Below are 21413 nucleotides of genomic sequence, written 5' to 3' on the forward strand. Positions count from 1 at the left end.
GTCAAGATACTCTCCAATGTGCATCTATAAAAGTTGCTCAAAGTTTTAGGTGACATGTTAAATCTGTGCAATTACATGCTGGTCCCAGAACAGATCCTCTGATTCGATAATGCCAAGAAATTTAAAGTTACCGACCCTCTCCACCTCCTTTTCCTAATGAGGACTGGCTCATGGACATCCTGTTTCTTCTTCCTGTTGTCCAGAAGGAACTACAGTCTACAAGTTAGATTTTAATCAATCAAGGTGAGGGGAAGCAGTCAAACCAGATGTCTTTGTTTCCACCCATTTTGTGGACTCTGAACTGATTCTTGCTCAGAGATAATTTAATCAGAGTAATTGAATGTGAACACAAGGACCTTCAGGTAATGACCTGCTAAACCTGAGGCCATTCTCAGATGAGTAACTTTATTATGTAAAGTGCCAGACCTATCAAAGAAGCTGTCTGTGATCTCATTAGACTCTGGCTGGACCAGTCAAAATCGAAAGAAGGCGGGGGGTGACAGAACCATGAAATAATGTTGATTGTAGCCCCGAACTAGAACCAATAAGAAGGTGATTCATGTAGGTAGCATGATTTTGAACCAGTTGGATGGAGATCCACCAGTTCAACTGATGGAACACTATTCGAATTAGGAGCTCCAAAAACATAGCGCTGGTAACTGTAGGAAATCAACTATCATGGATCTGATCTGCCCTGAAATGGAACTACAAGGAACATGTGGCCAGCTGCAAAAACTCCTTTTTAATAGGTAATATCTTTTCTCTTCTTTGTTCATGGAAGGTTGGGAAAATTTAGTAGGTTTGCATACAGCTATTGATTGTGTAAGTTCACATGTTCTTCTGTTGAGACAATAAAGGTACTTATCTGTAATTACAGATCTGACTGTGCCTCTATGATCATTTTTATATCCTTATAACATTCTTATAGTTAATAATCAGTTTTTTGGTTTTGTTGACATTGAGTGAGAGGTTGTTGTGGTACCATTCAATCAGATTTTCATCGAATGCCAATTCATTTCTACCAAAATGGTGGTCAAGATGGCGTGTGTGTACAACGCTGCTTTGGCTGGCATCTTATAGATAGATCATGAGACCATATATTTCACTTCTTTTATGTATTTTATGCTTGCTTTTCATCTTGGATGTTATTCTAGGTCTGTTGTGGAGTCTTTGATTTGCTCCTTGGAGATCGTTTGGGTGTTCCAGCGCTCTGCAGTCTCCACGAGGAACTTGGCAGTGTATGCGAACCAGCAGGCTTCAGGACAGCTGCAGGATGTGAACCAATGTTTATCTCCATTTCGCAAATTAGAGCTTCCATTGTTTGCCGATGAAAGCAATGAGGGAGATTGAAACAATGAGGCAATGCATAAGTTTGGAAATCATTTGAGTGCTTCAGCTCTTTGCAGTCTCCAATAGGATTCTGGGAGACAGTGGCAGCATGGACGAACCTCGTGGTGGGCAGGCTATGGGACAGGGCGTGAGCTGATGCTCGTCCATTTTGCTAGTTAAAGCTTCCATTGTGTGCTGATGGAAATGACAAGAGAGATTGAAGCATCAAAGCGAGTGCGAAAGGTGAGCGTTGGTTGCCTGCCTTTTGATCACCGAGCATTACTTTGCTACACCATTGGAGATGGGAGGCTGCTGTTGTGCCCGGAGAATGTTGCCCAGGTTTTTTGTGTTTTGGATTTAGACTTGGACTATAGAATTCTTTTGGTCTTTTAATTTTGTTTTGTTTTCTGTGTTTCTAGTTTAATCTTTCTTGTTTTTTCCTTTTCTTTTGTGCGGGGAGTGGATTTGGGGGTCGATATGCCTGTTCCTTTTTGTTTTTTTAATATGGAAGGAGGGATTTGGGAGTTGATGTGCCTGTTCTGTTTTTGTGCGGGGAAGGGGGATTTGGGGGATGATGGTTGTGCAGCTTTTCTTTCTTCATTTCATGGCTACTTGGAGAAGAAGTAGCTCTCCAAGCTACTTTGGACAGTAAATGAATCTTTGATTCAGCCATCAACAATACCGTTTTCAGCAAACTTGAATATAGTATTGGAGCTGTACTTAGCCACACGATCATACGTATAAAGCAAGTAGAGGAGGGGGCTAAGCACACAGTCCTGTGGTGCACCTGTGCTGATGTTACTGCCAGTCCGAACTGCAAGTGAGGAAATCAAGGATCAAGCTGCACAAAGAGGTATCGAGATCTTGGGGTTTATTGATGAGTTTTGTGGGGATTATAGTAGTAAAGGCAAAGCTGTATTCAATGAAAACCATCCTGATGTATGTATCCTCATTGTCCCAATGTTCCAGCGCTGAGCAAAGAACCAGTGAAATGGCAGATGTTGTGGACCTGTTGTGATAGTAGGCTGATCCAAGCCACTCCTTGGGTAGGAATTGATATGCTTCATGACCAACCTCTTAGACCACTTTATCACAGTGGATGTAACTGCTGTTGGACAGTAGTCATTGAGGCAGGTTACCATATTCTTCTTGGACACTGGTATGATTGAAGCTTGCTTGAAGCATATGGGTACCTAAGTCTGCTGAAATACTTCGAAAAGCCGATTGGCACGGTTTTTGGTGCTCGGCTAGGTAGACTATCTGGGCCAGACGTTTTTTGTGGACTCACTGATCTGAGTGATGCTCTCACGCTGGCCTCAGAAACCGAAATCACAGGGTCGTTGGGGGCTGTGTGACTTTGTGAAGGTGACTCCATGTTCTGTTGATCAAAGTGAACATAAAAGGCATTGAGATCAACTCGGAGCAAAACCTTGTTGTCATTTATGTTGTTGGTTTTGCTTTGTAGAAGATGATGACATTCAAGCCCTGCCACAGCTGTTGACATTGTTTCTAGTCATTTCCATCCTCTTCGTTGATGCTTCTGCCATAACTCAATGCCTATCAACATATCTTAAAATTTTCTCTTCTCAGTATCAGTCAAAGATTCACCAGACTTTGTGGTGTCATGACCAACTGCAGTTATCATGGAACAAAGGCTGCTTCCCTGATTTGAGGGAGGTCTATGGCAGATGATATATTCTGGTGGAATGCATTTCTGCTGCTGGTCATGTTTCTCGTGAATTCCTGGATTTGAGTTTTAGTCCCGACTGGAGGTGGTGGGTATCTTGTTCTCAGAGCAAAGACATGACTTTGTCTCCGGAAGGGTTCTTGTCAGTAACCACATGGACAAATGTGTTTGCATCTTGATGAGAACAGTGATTGCTCCTGATACAACTGGGCTGAAATCGTATTAAGTTTTGTCGTACATGTCTTCTTCATTTCCAAAAAAGTGAACTATTTAATTGGCTTTTTATTGATCTGGCCATCAGGCATGTATGGTCTCTATCTCATCATCTCCACTCTAGTTCCTTCAGTAATTTATGTTGTAGTCTTATCTCTGTAACAACAGTATTGCCACTACTCTTCAAACTTGCAGCACTTGTTCAGACAGTGTAAGCCAGGGAAATTGGCAATGGTTCTAAAGATTCCAAGGCAGAAAATGCATTCTGAAGTCATTTTGAGAACTTTGATTATAGATTATAGTAATAATCTATCCTTGGCTCATAACAATGAGGGTCTATCAGTTCCTTTGCATTAGGGTGAATTCTATTTTTATTGAATTATTTGGAGAACCCAAGAGTATTCTTGACCAATAAATACATCGTAATACAATAAATACATCTATAATGATCATATTCATCCATTCTGCTTTCAGATTGAAGGAAAAATAGTTAAAGATTCGACAGAAGCTTCTGAACCTCCAAATCTTACAGGACAGTGTCCAATCTGCAAGTGGAATCTGAAACATAAATATGACTATACAGTAAGTATATTATCTAAGTTATATTTCTGTGTAATGTCAATTTGTGTAGTAGTAATTTTTAATGAATGACTTTCAATAGTATAGCCATAGAGAGGGCGGATAGAAGGTACCCACAAGTGATTTTGCAGATGTTGGAAATCCAGAATAACACACACAAAATGCTGGAGGAAGTCAGCAGGTCAGGCAGTATATTTGGAAAGGAATAAAAAGTCGATGTTTTGGGTCAAGACCTTTCATCAAGACTCGAAAGGAAGAGGGAAGAAGTTTTACAAGCTGGAAGGTGATAGGTGAAGCCAGGTGAGTGGGAAGGTAGGTAGGTGAGGGAGGGGGATGAAGTGAGAAACTGGGAGGTGATATGTGGAAAATATAAAAGGCTGAAGAAGAGGAAATCTAATAGGAGAGGAGAGTGGACAGTGGGGGTAAAGTAAGGAGGAGGGGACCAGAGGGAGGCCATAGGTAGGTGAGGAAAAGAGAAAGCATTAAGAAGGGAGCCAGAATGGGGAATGGAAAAGGAGAGGTGGGGGAGAAATTACCAGAAGTTTGAGAAATCAATGTTTATGCAGTCAGGTTGGAGTCTACCCAGATATAATATGAGGTGTTGCTTCTCAAACCTGAGAGTGGCCTCATTGTGGCAGTAGAGGAGGCCATAGACCAACATGTTGGAATGGGAATGGGACGTGAAATTAAAATGGTTGGCCACTGGGAAATCCTCCCTGTTGTTGATGGAATGAAGGTGCTCGACAAAGTGGTCCCCCAATCTATATTGGGTCTCAGTGATATAGGGAAGGTCACACCAGGAACACTGGATATGGTAGATGACCTCGACAGGCTTGCAGGTGAATTGTTGCCTCGTGCAAACTCCACACAGAGTGCACTGGAACACGGATGGAAGCTGGGTTGCTGGAACTGTGAAGAGGCGGTACTACTAATTCTGTCTTTTATCGCCCCTAAATTAATGTGTTGAACAGATTTAAAGGTCACAAGTTCATAGGTCAGTGATCTCAGAGTTTGGGTTGGTGGAGGCCTGAAGGTCAAACCTGTGATTCGTTAGTCCTAGGGTTGATACCCAGAGGTTGGTGAAATCTGGAGAGCAAAGCTGATGGTAGAAGTCCGGAGCTTGGCATGTCTGGAGATTGAATGTGTAAAGGCTGAAGACTGAATCATTGAGACCGGGCCAGTAGCTGGAGTTACAGGCCTGATGTTTGTGAGTTTGAGAGTATGGGGACAAAGGACTGGTGTCATCTTCGATACTCCTCTCTTAACTAATGTCATTTGAGGAATTATTGCTGTTGCATTTGACTGGCATAACAATGATGGCTTTGCAATCACATTTTGATATTGTTGTTCTTTTCCAAATGCAGTTTTAATTGGATGCGATTCATTGGCATATTTTCATGTGAATAGCTCGTGGATTTCGGGCACAAGTTTAATAATCCTTGAAAATGCAGAAAACTGCATAAAAGATGCAGGGTCCAAAAGGGTTGAAAGAACATTGTTTAATTGTATTCTGTTTGATAGCAGATAAGCCAGGGGTTCCCCACCTTTTTTATGCCATGACCAATCTAAACTAAACATCTGTATCTCCATTCCTAGTTTATATCTTAACACTCCTTCTGTCATTGCATCCATTGGCAGAATAAAAATGATATTGTTTCTGCAACCGTCCCCAGCACCCCTGCCCCCACAGCCTGAAGTGAACCTTATATAGTTTGCTCATGGATGATTGAGAAGGGAAAATGTGACTGGATATGGTGATTGTGTTCCAGCACAGATACATGCTGTCCTGTACTGCGCTGTCATAGAACAGGGAGTTTTTCATTCCATTTAGTAAGCACCTGGGTGTGTTAAGATACATTGAGTACCTCCAGTTTAAATGTTTTTTATTTCTTAACTCCAAACTTCTTGTTAAATTCTCAACTTCAGTGGCTCTGCACTTCACTGTTTCTTGCTGTATTACATCTCTATTCAAGGATAAAAGAATTTTTCTTTTAAGAGTATTGTAAATCTTTGGCATTCTCTACCCTACAGAGCAGGAGGTGATGAATCATTAAGTATAATTAAGGCTGAGATAGATTTTTGGATTACAGGGGCAATCAAGGGTTACGGGGAGTGGGAAAGAACATAGAGGGGAAGAAGAAGGTCAGATCAGCCATGGGATGGGGGTATGGGGTAAACTTGAGGGGCTATTTGATGCATCCCTGGTCCTAATTTTGTACATTCTTTTGTGATGGTAGTATGCAGTCTGAATTGAATTTTACAGTTCTGCCGTCTTTGGCCTGAGATGTTAAACTAGTACTTCCCCAGACAGGTATAGAAGATCCTAAGCCATTAATTGAAGCAAAGCAGATTACCTGGTCATTTTCACTTGTGCAAACTGACTGCAGATTTTCTTTATTACAACAGACTGTATCAGGAGTGCTTTATTGGTTGCGGAACAGTTGTGGTAATCTGAGGTCACTATAATCCCAGTTCCACTAACTGTGTCTTCCAATCACATATTCTGTTAATCATGAATGTCTGCCTACAATTCTAACTCCTCCCCAGCCCTAAATTTCACAGAAGATCCGATGATTTTTGTAACGCAACGCTGTCCTGGTTAAAGTATGGAAGCGCAGTAGTTAAATTACTGTATGGCTTGAGCTATGATATGGAGACATGGGTTGAAATACTACCATGGTGGCTAAAGAATTTAAATTCACTCAATTTAGGATAATGAGCTAACATTTTTAACAGTGACCATGAAATTGCTGGGTTGCCATGAAAATCCGCCATATCTTTTGAAATTTCCAAACCTCTCATTTTGAGGGCCTTTAAAGAAGGTTAAGAAATAGTGGCCTTGTTACTGATACCTGCGACCTGTGAATGATTAAAAACCTTTGAGGTGTTGCAACAGACATCTTTGAGATGTGATCACTCTCTTTGATGATAACTATTGCAAGCTGAGTGGAAGCCAAGGCACTTCGTACATGAGTCAGGTTTCATCAAGAGGACCATGTTTAATTTGATAATTGCTATATTTCAGCCCATGGATGTACCGAATTAGTCCCTAAAGTGGGGTTTATTATCAAAACATGTTAGATGTTACTTAAAAGACACAGGGGACTGCAGATGCTAGTACTTGGAGCAACACAAAAGTTGCTGGAGGAACTCTGCAGCTCAGGCAGCATCTGTTGAGGGAAATGGATTGTCGATGCTTGAGATTGAGACCCTTGATCTAGATTAGAAGTTACTCGCAAAGATTTACATATCTTTCAATATCTCAAATATTTCCAAGTCTTTACAAGAAGTGAAGTTTTTTTTTGAAGTGCAATCATATCAGTAACAGGAAAAATAATAGGTAATTTGCACAAATCGAGATACCACAAATGGCCTATAATTCTTTCAAACAACTTAATTATATTAAGTTAAGCATTGGCCATGTCACGAGCATAACTTTTCTGCTGAGTAATAATAGCAATGGTTATTTTAGCCCTAAGAATACAGATGAGGGTGCAGCCTTCTCTCATCCAGAATATGGCAAACCTGACAGTGCAACTCTTATTCAAAAATCCAGTATTTTATGCTTTCATTCCTTGAACTTACAACCTTCTGATTCAGGTGAGAATCTTATCAGGGTGTCATGGTATCACAAATTCTAGATGGGCAGTTGATTGTGTGTTATTAATTGAAAAACAAAGGTGACCAGTTTGTTTGTACGTTAGAACTGAGGAGAAGGGCACTGGGTGGGTAATGTTCCTGAGTGTTGTTCAATAGTTTCAAGTTGTGTGGGAGCTTTGGTGACATGGTAAAGACTGCTGACGTAAAGACCATTACAATTTACCCATACTGTTCAGGTTCTAATTGATTGAACCGAACCAGCAAACGTCATTCACTTTACCTCTATGCCATTGACCAAAATTTTTCAACCCCTGTGACTGAGATGATTTGGAACTCAGATCCCAGTGGAGGACAGAAGAGCCTGTTACTCTGAATGAGGTCATATCCTTTCATGAGTGCAGTCAATTTAGAAATACCTAACTCATTCCAGTTGGCTGTACTTGATATCGAAGCAAATTAAGCTTAATTATCCTCTCAGTATCACAAATCTGATCCTGGCATTAGGAAGAGACAATGTAAAGGCAGGACTAAGCCATTCTGCCACGCAATGTGGATATGATTTTCATTTAAATCATTTTTGCTCTGTAACTCTACCAAGCTTGGTTTTGTAAACTTTAACTTGCCCTGTGGCATGTTTTTCTGGTCTTCACCATCCAAGGAAACAGTTCCTCCTGTCATTTCATTTAATCATCTTAAATACTTCTATTAGATCATGTTTTATAAAGAAGAAAATAGTGTAAAGAGTGCCAACGTGAGGCTTTCGTCTTGGGTATCTGTAAAATCAAGAGTCCAACTTGCCTATGGAACTGTTTGGCCTCAGTCATTATGAGAGCAATGCTTGACTGGTGTGGTCCTGAAACAGGATCCAGTTGAAGCTCTGGGATAAAAGCACTAAGTAAGTTACTTGCTGCCTTATTAGCACACTACAGACTTCTTCACCCTTCAGTTATCATTCACTTCAAGAAGGTCTTAACAAGGTAATCAGTATTTATTTCAAATTCCTGAATTTTTGAATCCTTGAACTAAATGACTTTCAGCCAAGATTGGCAGATACACAAGAATGTGGCCCTATTGAATGCAAAGTAAATACGTTTCATTGCAGTGAACAATAGGAGCTACTTCCTTGCACAAATATTAGGTGTTGTACTTCCCTTGGCTTTTAAATTGAATTAGTATTTTGTTGGCTGAGCCCTAAGATTTTTAATTAAAAATAATAAGGAATGGCCAAACTATTTCAGTGTGCTTACTGAGGAAAGTGTGTGGATGTAGCACAGAGTTTACTTTGGAGAGTTAATGCAATTGCTCAGTTACTGATCTAAAGGTAGTTGGGTCAGTTACTGTGAATGGAGAATTTCAGAATAAAGCGCATTTAACGAAAGCAAATAGTTTCAAGAAAAGTTAGCACAGTGCCTGGAACAGAGGAGAATGATTTTGTAAGTAGCCAACCTCATTTGTTGGGAAGAAGTCTTGATAACCACAACCAAATAGCTGCATGGTTTAGTTATGAAAAATTAGCTCATTTGACAAATAATTATTTCAACAAGGGAGCAAAGTGTTTTTTAAATGTTGAGAGATTGATAGTGTTGATGGTTAAAGAGAAATGTGTGTGTTTTTACATAAGGCACTGAAGGCAACATACAGGTGCAGCAAACAATGAGGAGGGCAGATGGCGTGTTAACCTTCATTATGAAAGGATATGAATGCAAATGGAAGGAAGATGTATGAGACTGTACCTGGAATAATGTATACAGTTTTGGTATCCTTACTTAAAAAGTACTTGGCATAGATGGAGTGCAACAAAAATTCACTAGACTTGTTCCAGGGATGGAATGTCTTGAGTATAATGGGACTGTACTCTCTAGAATTCAGAAAATTTATAGAAACTCACAAATTTCTTTCTTTCTTTTTCAATATTTTTATTGATTTCTTACATAAAAGAATACAGAGTACAGTAGGATATGTAATATATATCGATTACAATATATTGGAATCACAAATGTAGTCTCTTTACCTCAGATCCATATAAATGAAATTTAAACATAATACTGAAAAAAGATAATTTTATTATACAAAAAAGTCTAAACCCACTACCAGAATAAAAAAAACAGCTATTTGGTAAAAAAAAGGAAAAAATCCTTATCATGTAATAAAACATCTGTGCTTAATAGCAAATCAAAGATTTTGAAAATAATTCAGAAAAGGTCCCCACAATGTAAAAATAATCTTGTCTAGTTTCAGAAATTGAACAGCGAATCTCCTCTAAATTTAAGCAAGACATAACATCATGTAACCAATGAGTATGAGTAGGTGGAGTGGCATCCTTCCACTCAAGCAACAATGCCCTCCAGGCTATAAGGGAAATAAAAGCCAAAATGTTAAAATCCTGTGCCTCCAAAATAATATCATTTCTTCCAACAATACCAAATAAGGCAGTCAAAGGACTAGGTTTAAAATTTATTTTAAAAAGCACCGAAAAAGTTTGGAGTACTTCCTTCCAATATTTTTCAAGACTTGGACAAGTCCAAAACATATGAGTTAGTGAAGCTTCTCCATTGTTACATTTATCACATTAGGGAGATATATCAGAATAAAAACGAGACAGCTTATCTTTAGTCATGTGGGCCCTATGAACCACTTTAAATTATAGAAGGGAATGATGGGCACATAACAATGAGGTATTAACCAATTTAAAATTTTTATTTCCAAGAATCCTCAGAAATTGGAATCTGTAAATCTTGTTCCCAGAGATTTTTAATTTTGTCTAAAGGAATATTTCTCATTCCCAACAACATACCATAAATATTAAATATAGATTCATTATGGAAGGGTTTCAAATTAAAAATTGTATCAAGTAAATTCTTATCTGGACTTTTAGGAAATATATGTACTTGAGAATGCAAGGAGTCTCTAATTGTAAATAATCGAAAAAAGTGGGTTTTGGGTAGGCTATTGTCAAGTCAAACTTGGGTTTCTAGAAAGTATTGGGACCTAGAGGTAAAAGAAAATAAAATTTAAAAGTAATAGCTAGAATCCACTGATAGACTGGATGGAACCCACTGCCTGAGTGCTGCTTCTGCCCGAAACATTTGGGGGGACCCTGCAGCATTGTATCGGCAGTCTGGGAGCAGCGTTGGAATCTGTGATAAGATGCTGAACTTTAAATAACTTGAGAGACTGTTTTATGGAAAAGAGCACTGTTGTCACTGTGTTTGGGTTAGCGCTAGCTTCGTCAGCCAGTTGTTTCACCTTATGACTAATGACTAGTGACTGGTGAGTAAGGATTAAGTTCTAATGACTAATGACTGATGGAACTAACGGAACTATCAAACTCCCGCATTTGTGAAAAATAAAAGGAGGAAAAAGGAAAAATTGTTTGGTCGTTGAGTAGAATCCAGTTAAAAAACCTTTGGGTAGGCGTATTCAATCTCTTTCAAGTGGGGAAGCTGCACATGTTCAAAGAAGAACAAGAACTCTGACTTGACAGCTATACTTAGCTGACAGTTGTTCAAATGAAGAGAGACTGTTTCCAACAAACAAATCCTGAAAACATTTAATACCCAAACTATTCCACTCTTTAAAAACTACATCAGTCATAGTAAGTTTAAAAAAAGTTAGAAAAAATAGGACTTGAAAGTGAAAAACTTAATAAACCAAAATATTTTCTAAATTGTACCCAAATCCTCAAAGTGTATTTAACTACAAAATTATCAGTTAAATTACTTAAAGGAATTTCATCTAAGGCTTTACAAACTAGATGCAGGAGTGACATTTGCCCTGTCTGGATAATCTAGGACTAGGAGACACAGGTTGAGAATTAGGACAGGGATGGGGAAATTTCCGTCACTCATAGTGATGAACATTTGGAATTCTTTGTCCCAAAGTCTGTGTGCATTTGGTGATTTTACAGCAAGGGTATAATACAGTCCTGATGAAGGTTTTGATCCAAAATGTTGTCTATACCTTTGCTTCCTCAGATCCTGTTTGGCCTAGCGAGTTCTTCCAGCAGTTTCATTTTTGTTGCAGAAATGGAACTTTTAGCTCATCATGTCCATGCTGAAAAGAAGCCGGTTATTGATAGTGTTAAAGGATATGGATACTGCTGGAAAATGGCACTGCTGTAAAAGATCAGGCTTGGTGTTGCTAAATGATGAAGTAGGTTTGAAAGATCATTTAATTAACCTTTTAGTCTTAATGTTCCTCTAGTCAAAAGTGTCTCTTCCTCAACTTAAAAAAAATGTTAAGTCATATCGAGGTGATATTGCCCTGATGTACCTGGTCTAAGAGATCAGGATCAGGTCTCTTGTCACTGACATATATGGTGTGAACTTTGTTGTTTTTGCAGTCACAGTCCAGCGCAAAAACACAAAAATTGCTACCAATTACTGACTAAATAGTGCAAACTAAAAGAATAGTGAGGTCATGTTCATGGACCAGTCAGGAATCTGATGGTGGTAGGGAAAAAAGCTATTCCTAAGTCATTGAATGTGGGTCTTCAGCTCGTGAATCTCCTCCCTGATAGTAGTAATTCAAAGAGAGCATGTCCTGGATAGTGAGGGTCCTTATTTGTGGATAACAGCTTACTCAGGCACAGAAGATAATTATGTCTTGAGTGTCAGCTGGAAAATTAGTATAGGTTGGCTATTTTCTTCACAAAGAAGAGAAAATCTGCAGATGTTGGAATTCTGAACAACACACACAAAATGCCGGAGGAACTCAGCAGGCTAGGCAGCATCTATGGAAAAAAGCACAGTTGATGTTTCGGGCTGAAACCCTTCAGCAAGACTGGATGACAAAAGCTGAGTAGAAGATTTAAAAGGTGGGAAGAGAGAAACACCAAGTAATAGGGCCCCAAAAAGTTATTTCAGGTGAGGCGACACTTCACCTGTGAGTCTGAATGGCCTCTCCCCACTGATCTCCTTCCTGTCACTTACCCTCGCAAGTGGAACAAGTGCTACACCTATCCCTACACGACCATTCAGGGCCCAAACAGTCCTTCCAGGTGAGGTGACATTTCACCTGTGAGTTTGTTGGGGTCATATTCTGTGTTTGGTGCTCCCGGTGTGGAGAGACCTGTGTAGATTGGGAGACTGCTTTGCCGAGCATCAACACTCTGTCCGCCATAACAAGCAGGATCTTGCAGTGGCCACCCATTTTAATTCCATTTCCCATTGACATTCGGATATGTTCATTGCTGCCCTCCTCTACTGTCGGGATAAGGCTACTGTTAGGTTGGAGGAACAACGCCACAACACCTTATATTCCGTTTGGGTAGCCTCCAGCCTGATGGCATGAACATCGATTTCTCAAACTTCCAGTAATGTCCCCCCGCCACTCTTTACTGTTTCCCTTCCCTTTTCGATCTCTCATGTTCCCTCCTTGCCCACCCATCACCTCCCTCTGGTGCTCCTCCCACACCCCCCCCCCACTCTTTTCTTTCTTCCATGGCTTTATGTCTCTTTCAGCAATCATCTTCCTAGCTCTTTGCTTTATCACTCCCCCTCTCAAGTTTTACCTACCACCTGGTGTTTCTCTCTCCCCTCTCCCCACCTTTCAAATCTACTCCTCAGCTTTTTTTCTCCAGTCCTGCCGAAGGGTTTCAGCCTGAAACTTCAACTATGCTTTTTTCCGTAGATGCTGCCTGGTCTGCTGCGTTCCTCCAGCATTTTGTGTGCGTTACTTGGCTATTTTCTTAACTTTTTCTTGTATTTCAGTGGAAGTATGCATTGTGATCTTGTTTGAGAAATGTAGCTGATTCTTTGCCATACTATTCTAATTGATGTCTGGTTCTGTCATCCAAATTTTGAAGTAATGATCAGCTGGGTCTATTATAACTAGCTTTCATCTAGGAGAAATTTGAACCTCTCTGCTGGTGTGTCAAACTGTGGTTTGAAGTTGTGCATGCCTACTTTTGAGTACTTAATGTGGACTGCCATCCTCCTCATGATAAAGTTGGATGCTAAAGATCCCATGGGAATATTTTCTTGTGAAAAAGGAGGAAGTTTCTCTTTTAACTAAATCTATGAAAAAAGAAATTCAATTTTCCCTGAACAAACAATAGTAGAGAAGCTAAGTCCCTCAGATTGATCTATTTATCCTCTGGGGGAAAAGAAGGTTAAAGGGAAATTGAGCAAGGAGTTGATGGAGCAGCCATTTTCACTGATTAGATGTCAGGAATCTGAGGATACTAATTCAATGAAAGGCAAGAGAACCAGAAGAGTTACAAATAATTTTTTGCAAATTCTTTTACACTGGTGCTGCCAGGTCTTGAGGGATTGAATTATAGGGAGAGGTTGGGTAGGGTAGAACTTTATTCATTAGAGCACAGGAGACTGAGAGGTCGACTATAAAATCACGAGAGGCAAAGATAAAGTGAATGCAGACACCTTTTTCCCGGGGTTGGGAATTCAATAACTAGAGGGCATAGGTTTAATGTGAGGAGGGAAATTATTAGGAACTTGAAGAGCAACTCATTTATACAAAAGGTGCTATCTAAGTGGAATCAGCTGCCAGAGGAAATAGTTGAGTACTAGTACAATAAGAACTTTTAAAAGACAGTTGAGTCAGTAGGTACATGGATTCAAAAGGTTTAGAAGTTTATAGACCAAATTGAGCAAGTTGAATGGGAAATCTTGGATGGTCAGGTTTGTCGAAGAGCCCAATACAGGGACAAGATCCAGACACAACTCTCCATGCAGCTTATGGCAAGGTCTGCAAACCATTTCAGACTTCAAAGCTAAGCACAGTGGTGCTGCCAACATCACTGCCTCTCTCCCAGATCCGCTAGATCTTTTTTATGCTCAGTTCGATATTGCCAACACTGAGCCCCCGAGGAGAGCTGCTGAAGTGACCTGCAGCTTGGACAACCCTGAGGCTTAAGTATGCAATTGTTACCAACGAGTGGGCAATCGCAAGGCTGCGGGACCAGATGGCATCCCAGGACGAATATTCAGGACCTGCGCGGCTCAACTGGCAGGTGTATTTACAGACCTTTTTAATCTCCCCCTCTCCCAGTGCAGAGTGCCCTCCTTCTTCAGAACATCCGCCATTTTCCCTGTACCTAAAAAAACCAAAGTAACATGTCTGAACAACTGGTGTCCTGTTGCACTCACCTCAATAATAAGCAAATGCTTTAAGGGGCTGGTCAAGGATTACAACTGCAGCATGCTACCACCCACATCGGCTCCCTACAGTTTGCCTACTGACACAACCGATCAACAGATGACGCAATAGCCACAGCTCTACAGGCAGTCATTACGCATCTGGAGAAGAAGGATGCTTATGTGAGAATGCTGTTCTTGGACTACAGTTCAGCATTCAGCACCATAATTCCGTCCATGCTTGATAAGAAGCTCAGATACCTCGGCCTTCATCCTGCCTTGTGCAGCTGGATCCTGGACTTCCTGTCAGATCACTGGCAAGTGGTAAAAGTGGACTCCCTCATCTCTGTCCCTCTGACCCTCAACATCGGTGCCCATCAGGGCTGTGCCCTAAGCCGCCTCCTTTACTCTCTGTATACCCGTGACTGTGTTGCCACCCACAGCTCCAATCTGTTAATTAAATTTACTGACGATACTACATTGATTGGCCTAATCTCAGATAATAATGAGGCAGCTTACAGAGAAGAAGTCATCACCCTGACACAGTAGCGTCAAGAAAACAACCTCTCCCTCAATGTCACAAAACAAAGGAATTGGTTGTGGACTGCAGGAGGAGTGGAGGCAGGCTGCCTTCTATTAACATCAATGAACCTGGGGTTTGAGAGGGTGAACAGCTTTAAGTATTTCGGCATACGTATCACCGAGGATTTCATATGGTCTGTACATACCAACTGTGTGGTGAAAAAGCACAACAGCGCTTCTTTCACCCCAAATGGGAGAAGTTTGGCATAATTCCCCAGATCCTAAGGACTTTCTATAGGGACACAATTGAGAGCATCTTGACCGGCTGCATCACTGCCTGGTATGAACACTATACTTCCCGCAATCACAGGACTCTGCAGAGAATGGTGCGAATAGCCCAGCGCATCTGTAGATGTGAACTTCCCACTATACAGAACGTTTACAGAGACAGGTGCATAAAGAAGTCCCAAAGGATCATTGGGGACATGGGTTACCCCAGCCATAAACTGTTCCAGCTGCTGCCATCTGGGAAATGGTACCGCTGCATAAAAGCCAAGACCAACAGGCTCCAGGACAGTTTCTTCCACCAGGCCATCAGACTGATTAATTCACGCTGATACAATTGTCTATATTGACTGTCCTGTTGTACATTCTATTTATTGCAAATTACTATAAATTGCACATTTAGATGGAGATGTAATGTAAAGATTTTTACTCATGTATGTGATGAAGGATGTAAGAAATAAAAGTCAGTTCAATTCAATTCATGAGCCTCTTTCTGTAGTATATGATTCAATGACTGACATCTTTTGGTAGGTTTTTGAAGTTTGAAGGGTAGACCATCTAGACAACCACATTGAATTATTAAGGTGTTAAAAAGCCTTGGATTTAATGTGGGGAGAAGAGGTTAGTATAGATGAGTGAGTTGTCAATGTGGATTGAGGGGTCTCTTTCTGTGCTGTATGACTCTTTGTGGCAGAGTGAGGAAATGAGTGAGACACCTTTCTCAAAAAATCACCAAGAGCACAATGTTTATCATCCCTGTAGGGTTTTTCCATTCTGTAATTCAAAGTTAAGATCATAAGACATAGGAGCTGAAGTAGGCCATTCTGCCTATCAAGTCTGCTCTGCCATTCAATCATGGGCTGATCCAATTCTTCCAGTCATCCCCACTCCCCTGCTTTCACCCCATACCCTTTGATGCCCTGGCTGATCAAGAACCTATCTATCTCGGCCTTAAATGCACCCAATGACTTGGCCTCCACAGCCACTCATAGCAACAAATTCCACAGATTTACCACCCTCTGACTAAAGTAATATCTCTGCATCTCTGTTCTAAATGGACATCCTTCAATCCTGAAGTTGTGCACTCTTGTCCTAGATTCCCCTCCCATAAGAAATAACTTTGCCATATCTAATCTGTTCAGGCCTTTTAACATTCAGAATGTTTCTCTTGAGATCCCCCCTCATTCTCCTGAACTCCAGGGAATACAACCCAAGAGCTGCCAGACATTCCTCATACAGTAACCCTTTCATTCCTGGAATCATTCTTGTGAATCTTCTCTGAACCCTCTCCAATGTCAGTATATCCTCTCTAAAATAAGGAGCCTAAAACTGAACACAATACTCCCAAGTGTGGTCTCACGAGTGCCAGATAGAGCCTCAACATCACATCCCTGCTCTTATATTCTATACCTCAAGAAATGAACGCCAACATTGCATTCTCCTTCTTCACCACTGACTCAACCTGGAGGTTAACCTTTAGGGTATCCAGCACAAGGACTCCCAAGACCCTTTGCATCTCTGCATTTTGAATTCTCTCTCCATCTAAATAATAGTCTGTCCGTTTATTTCTTCCACCAAATTGCAAGACCTTACACTTTCCAACATTGTATTTAATTTGCCACTTCTTTGCTCATTCCCCTAAACTATCTAAGTCTCTTTGCAGGCTCTCTGTTTCCTCAACACTACCCGCTCCTCCACCTATATTTCTATCATCGGCAAATTTAGCCACTTACCCATTAGTCCATAGTCCAAATCATTGACATACATTGTAAAAAGCAGCGGTCTGAAAACCAACCCCTGTGGAACCACTGGTAACTGGCAGCCAGCCAGAATAGGATCCCTTTATTCCCACTCTCTGCTTTTTGCCAATCAACTAATGCTCCACCTATGCTAGTAATCTCCCTGTAATTCTATGGGCTCTTATCTTGCTAAGCAGCCTCCTGTGCGTCACCTTGTCAAAGGCCATCTGAAAATCGAAGTACACCACATCCACTGCATCTTCTTTGTCTATCCTGCTCATAATTTCTTCAAAAAATTGCAGTAGGTTAGTCAGGCAGGATTTTCCTTTCAGGAAACCATGCTGGCTTTGGCCTATCTTGTCACGTGCCTTCATGTATTCCGTAGTGTGAACCGTAACAATCGATTCCAACAACTTCCCAACCACTGATGTCAGGCTAACAGGTCTGTAGTTTCCTTTCTGCTGCCTCCCACCCTTCTTAAATAGCGGAGTAACATTTGCACTTTTCCAGTCATCTGGTACAATGCTAGAATCTATTGATTCTTGAAAGAACATTGTTAATGCAGCCACAATTTCTCCAGTACTTCTTTCAGAACCTGAGGGTGCATTCCATCAGGACCAGGAGAATTATCCACCCTCAGACCATTAACCTTCTTGAGCACCTTCTCAGTCATAATTTTCACTGCACATACTTCACTTCCCTGACACTCCTGAATGTCCGGTATACTGCAGATGTCTTCCACTGTGAAGACTGATGCAAAGTATGCATTCAGTTCCTCTGCCATCTCTGTGTTTCCCATTACAAAATCTCCAACGTCATTTTCTGTTGGTCCTATATCTATCCTCAACTCTCCTTTACCCTTTATATACTTAAAAAAACTTTTAGTATCTTTTTTAATATTAGTCGCCAGCTTCCTTTCATAATTCATCTTTTCTTTCCTAATGACCTTCTTAGTTTCCTTCTGCAAGTTTTTAAAAGCATCCCAATCTCTGTCTTTAGATAGAGATCTATATAGTTTTTGGCTTCCTTTTATGCCCTCTCTTTTGCTTTTACTTTGGTTCTGACTTCATTTGTCAGCCATGGTAGTGTCCTACTTCCATTCGAACATTTCTTCTTATTTAGAATATATCTGTCTTATGTTTCCCTAATTTTTCGCAGAAACTCCAGCCATTTCTGCTCTGCTGCCCTTCTTGTTAGTGTCCCTTTCCAGTCAATCTTGGCCAGTTCCCCTCTCATGCCATTGTAATTATTCCACTGAAATACCGACACATTGGAGTTTAGGTTCTCCATTCTCAAATTTCAAAGCGAACTCGATCATATTGTGATCACTGCTCCCCAAGAGTTCCTTAACCTTAAGCTCTCTTACCACCTCTGGATCATTGCACAACACCCACTCCAGCACAGTTGATCTCCTAGTCAGCTTAACAACAAGCTGTTCTAAAAAGCCACCGGTTAGACCAGGCATGGGCAAACTGCGGCCCGTTAAGCTTTTTAATCCGGCCCACAGAACTTGGTGAAATTATATTAATAAACCTTGTTAACGTTTTCCCCCCGCAATTCTGGCGTTTTCCCAATAGATGACGCACTCTATATACATTGACCTTTGTTGAGGTGCAGCGTATTACTCCACATTTGCGCTTTACTCTTTGTTCGGCTCGACCTATTTGTGTGAACAGGCGTTCAGCGTCATGAACATCAACAAAGCCAGCCACAGATCCAAGTTAACTGACCAACACCTCAGATCCATCCTGAGAATTACCACAACAAAATTAAATCCAGACTTTGATGCGCTGGCTAAAAAGGGAGACCAATAACACTGTTCCCACTGAAATTAAAAATAATTTTCTTCGTTGTGTTATGTAAAAACAGCATTTGAAAATATTTTTTTCAATCAGCCTTACATGTTACATGTCATTTCTGTTAAGTGATGGACATGAGTAGTGCGCAGGTGCATGTACATTCTCAAAATAAAAAATGTGCTCCAGATCAAATAACGTGCTCCGCATACTGGCGAGCTGTCACTGTTCTGTCCTTGTGCTGGTCGTTGTTGAGTTTTGGCACAGGGGACAATTGAATAAGAAGGAGCAGGACAAGTAGACCTGAATCTCCTACCGTTTTTGAAATAAAGACAGTCAGGAGGAGAGTGATGATGATAATATCTTGAAGGATAACAGAATTTTCAGTGCTTTAAAATAATAACTTACTATTAAAAAAAGCTGTATTTTATTCATTTAATTTTCAGTGTTTTAAAAGTCATTTTAATAAATAGCTAAATACCATGGGACTTCAAAGACAGATATTTTGTTGTAATGCATTTGTTCATTTTCAATTGAAATTAAAGCACATGTTTTCTACATATTTTATTTTCTATTATGAGGTGTATTACCAAAACGCTCCGTCCATCTGCTCCTGGTCCGGCCCCCCTGTCAAATTTTAGAACCCTTTGTGGCCCACAAGTCAAAAAGTTTGCCCACCCCTGTGTTAGACAATCTACAAATTCTGTCTCGAGGTCTAGTACTGGCCTGGTTTTCCCAATCCACTTTAATGTTAAAATCCCCAACAATTATAATGACATTGCTCTTCTGACATGCTTTTTCTGACTCTTGCTGTAGTTTATAATCCACATCCTGGCTGCTGTTTGGAGACCTGTATACAACTGTCATTAGGGTCCTTTTACCCTTTTAATTTCTTAACTCAGCCCATAGAGGCTCTATACCTTATGGTCCTATGTCATATCTTTGTAATGATTTAATATTATTTCTTATACCTGGGGCCACATCACTCCCTCTGCCTACTAACCTATCTTTCCAAAACACCGTATGTCCTTGGATATTCAGCTCCCAATGGCAGCCATCCTTCAGCCAAGTTTCAGAGGTGGCCACAACTTCATACTTGTCAATCTGTACCTGAATTTCAAGATTATCCATTTTATTTCTTATGTTGCATGCATTCAAATATAACACTTTTAGTCCAGTATTTGTTGCTTTCTGTTTTAACTGAACCATGCTTCTATTGCTCATGACTCATCCCATTGGCTGTGATTATGCCTCCTGCCTGTCCTTTCTATCATCTCTGTTACACAACTATCTTTGATCCAGTTCCTATCCCCCTGCCAAAGTAGTTTAAACCCTCCCCAACAGTGCTATTAAACCTGCTTGCCAGGATATTGGACCCCTTTGGGTTCAGGTGTAACCTGTCTTTTTTGTACAGGTTGTACCTCCCCCAGAATAGGCCCCAATGATCCAGGAACCCGAAGCCCTGTCCCCTACACCAATCTCTTAGCCACGCATTAATATGCCTGATCGTGCTATTCTTGCGTTCATTACCAGGTGGCACTGGCAGCAATCCTGAGATTACTATCCTGGAGGTCCTGCTGTTCCAGCTTCCTACTCAATTTCCTGAATTCTCTCTTCAGGACCTTCTCCCTTTCTCTACCTATGTCATTGGTACCAACACGTACCAAGATTTCTGGCTGTTCACCCTCTCCCTTCAGAATACTCTGCACCCGATCAGAGACATCCCGTACCCTGGCACCTGGGAGGCAACACACCATGTGGGTATCTCTATCAGGCTGACAGTCTATTCACCTCATATGAAGTCCTCTATAATTACCGCATTCCTCATCATCTTCTCTCACCCCTCAGCACCATGGAACCAGGCTCAGTGCCAGAGATCAGAGATCTGATCGCCATGGTTATCCTCTGTCAGGTCACCCCCCCCCCCCCCCCAAACATCATCCAAAACGAGATAACAGTTACTGAGGGGTATGGCCATAGGGGTGCTCTCTACTATCTGAGCTCTTCCCTTTCCCTCCCTGCCTGTCACCCACTTATCTAACTACTGGAGCCTCGGGTTGACTAACTCCTTGTAGCTCCTATCTGTCTACTGCTCGCTTTCCCTAATAAGCTGTAGGTCATTAAGCCGCAGCTCCAGATCCCTAACACGGTCTCTCAGGAGCTGCATCTCGGTGTATCTGGTGCAGATGTGGTCATCTGGGAGACTTGAAGAATCCCAGGATTCCCACATCTGACACCCAGAGCAAAGTACTAACCCTACAGACATGCTCTCTGTTCCTCAAAAAATGCAAGGAAAAAACAAAGTCCACTTCTACACTTACCTTACTGAAGCCAGAATGAGGCAAAGCCTACCACTTCGCATCAGACCACTCCGCTAGGCAGTGTCTCCCTTTCATACCTGAACCTTCCCTGCTCTGCAACTCACGATTGGTGCTCCGGTTATAGCCAAGCTCCTGTGAAGCTTTCCTCTTTTAAACTTTTCTCCCGTACCTGTGCGCCGTTTCCTCTCTCGTAGCTCTCCTAACGCACGATTGGTGCTCCGGTTATAGTCAAGCTCCTGTGAAGC

The 21413-nt window shown here is 41.1% G+C and overlaps 1 protein-coding gene across 2 annotated transcripts in view; it reads left to right on the plus strand.

Annotated features, from left to right (window-relative positions):
* Positions 1 to 21413, plus strand: part of mrps18a (mitochondrial ribosomal protein S18A) — a 124169-nt gene that overhangs the window by 11390 nt on the left and 91366 nt on the right. For both annotated transcript variants that reach the window (XM_059982750.1, XM_059982749.1), the window contains exon 3: positions 3704 to 3811. In XM_059982750.1, coding sequence (XP_059838733.1) covers positions 3704 to 3811 — 108 coding nt within the window. The remainder of the gene's footprint in view (positions 1 to 3703; positions 3812 to 21413) is intronic.

This window comes from Hypanus sabinus, chromosome 10, assembly GCF_030144855.1.
Source record: "Hypanus sabinus isolate sHypSab1 chromosome 10, sHypSab1.hap1, whole genome shotgun sequence".
Taxonomy (NCBI): Eukaryota; Metazoa; Chordata; class Chondrichthyes; order Myliobatiformes; family Dasyatidae; genus Hypanus; species Hypanus sabinus.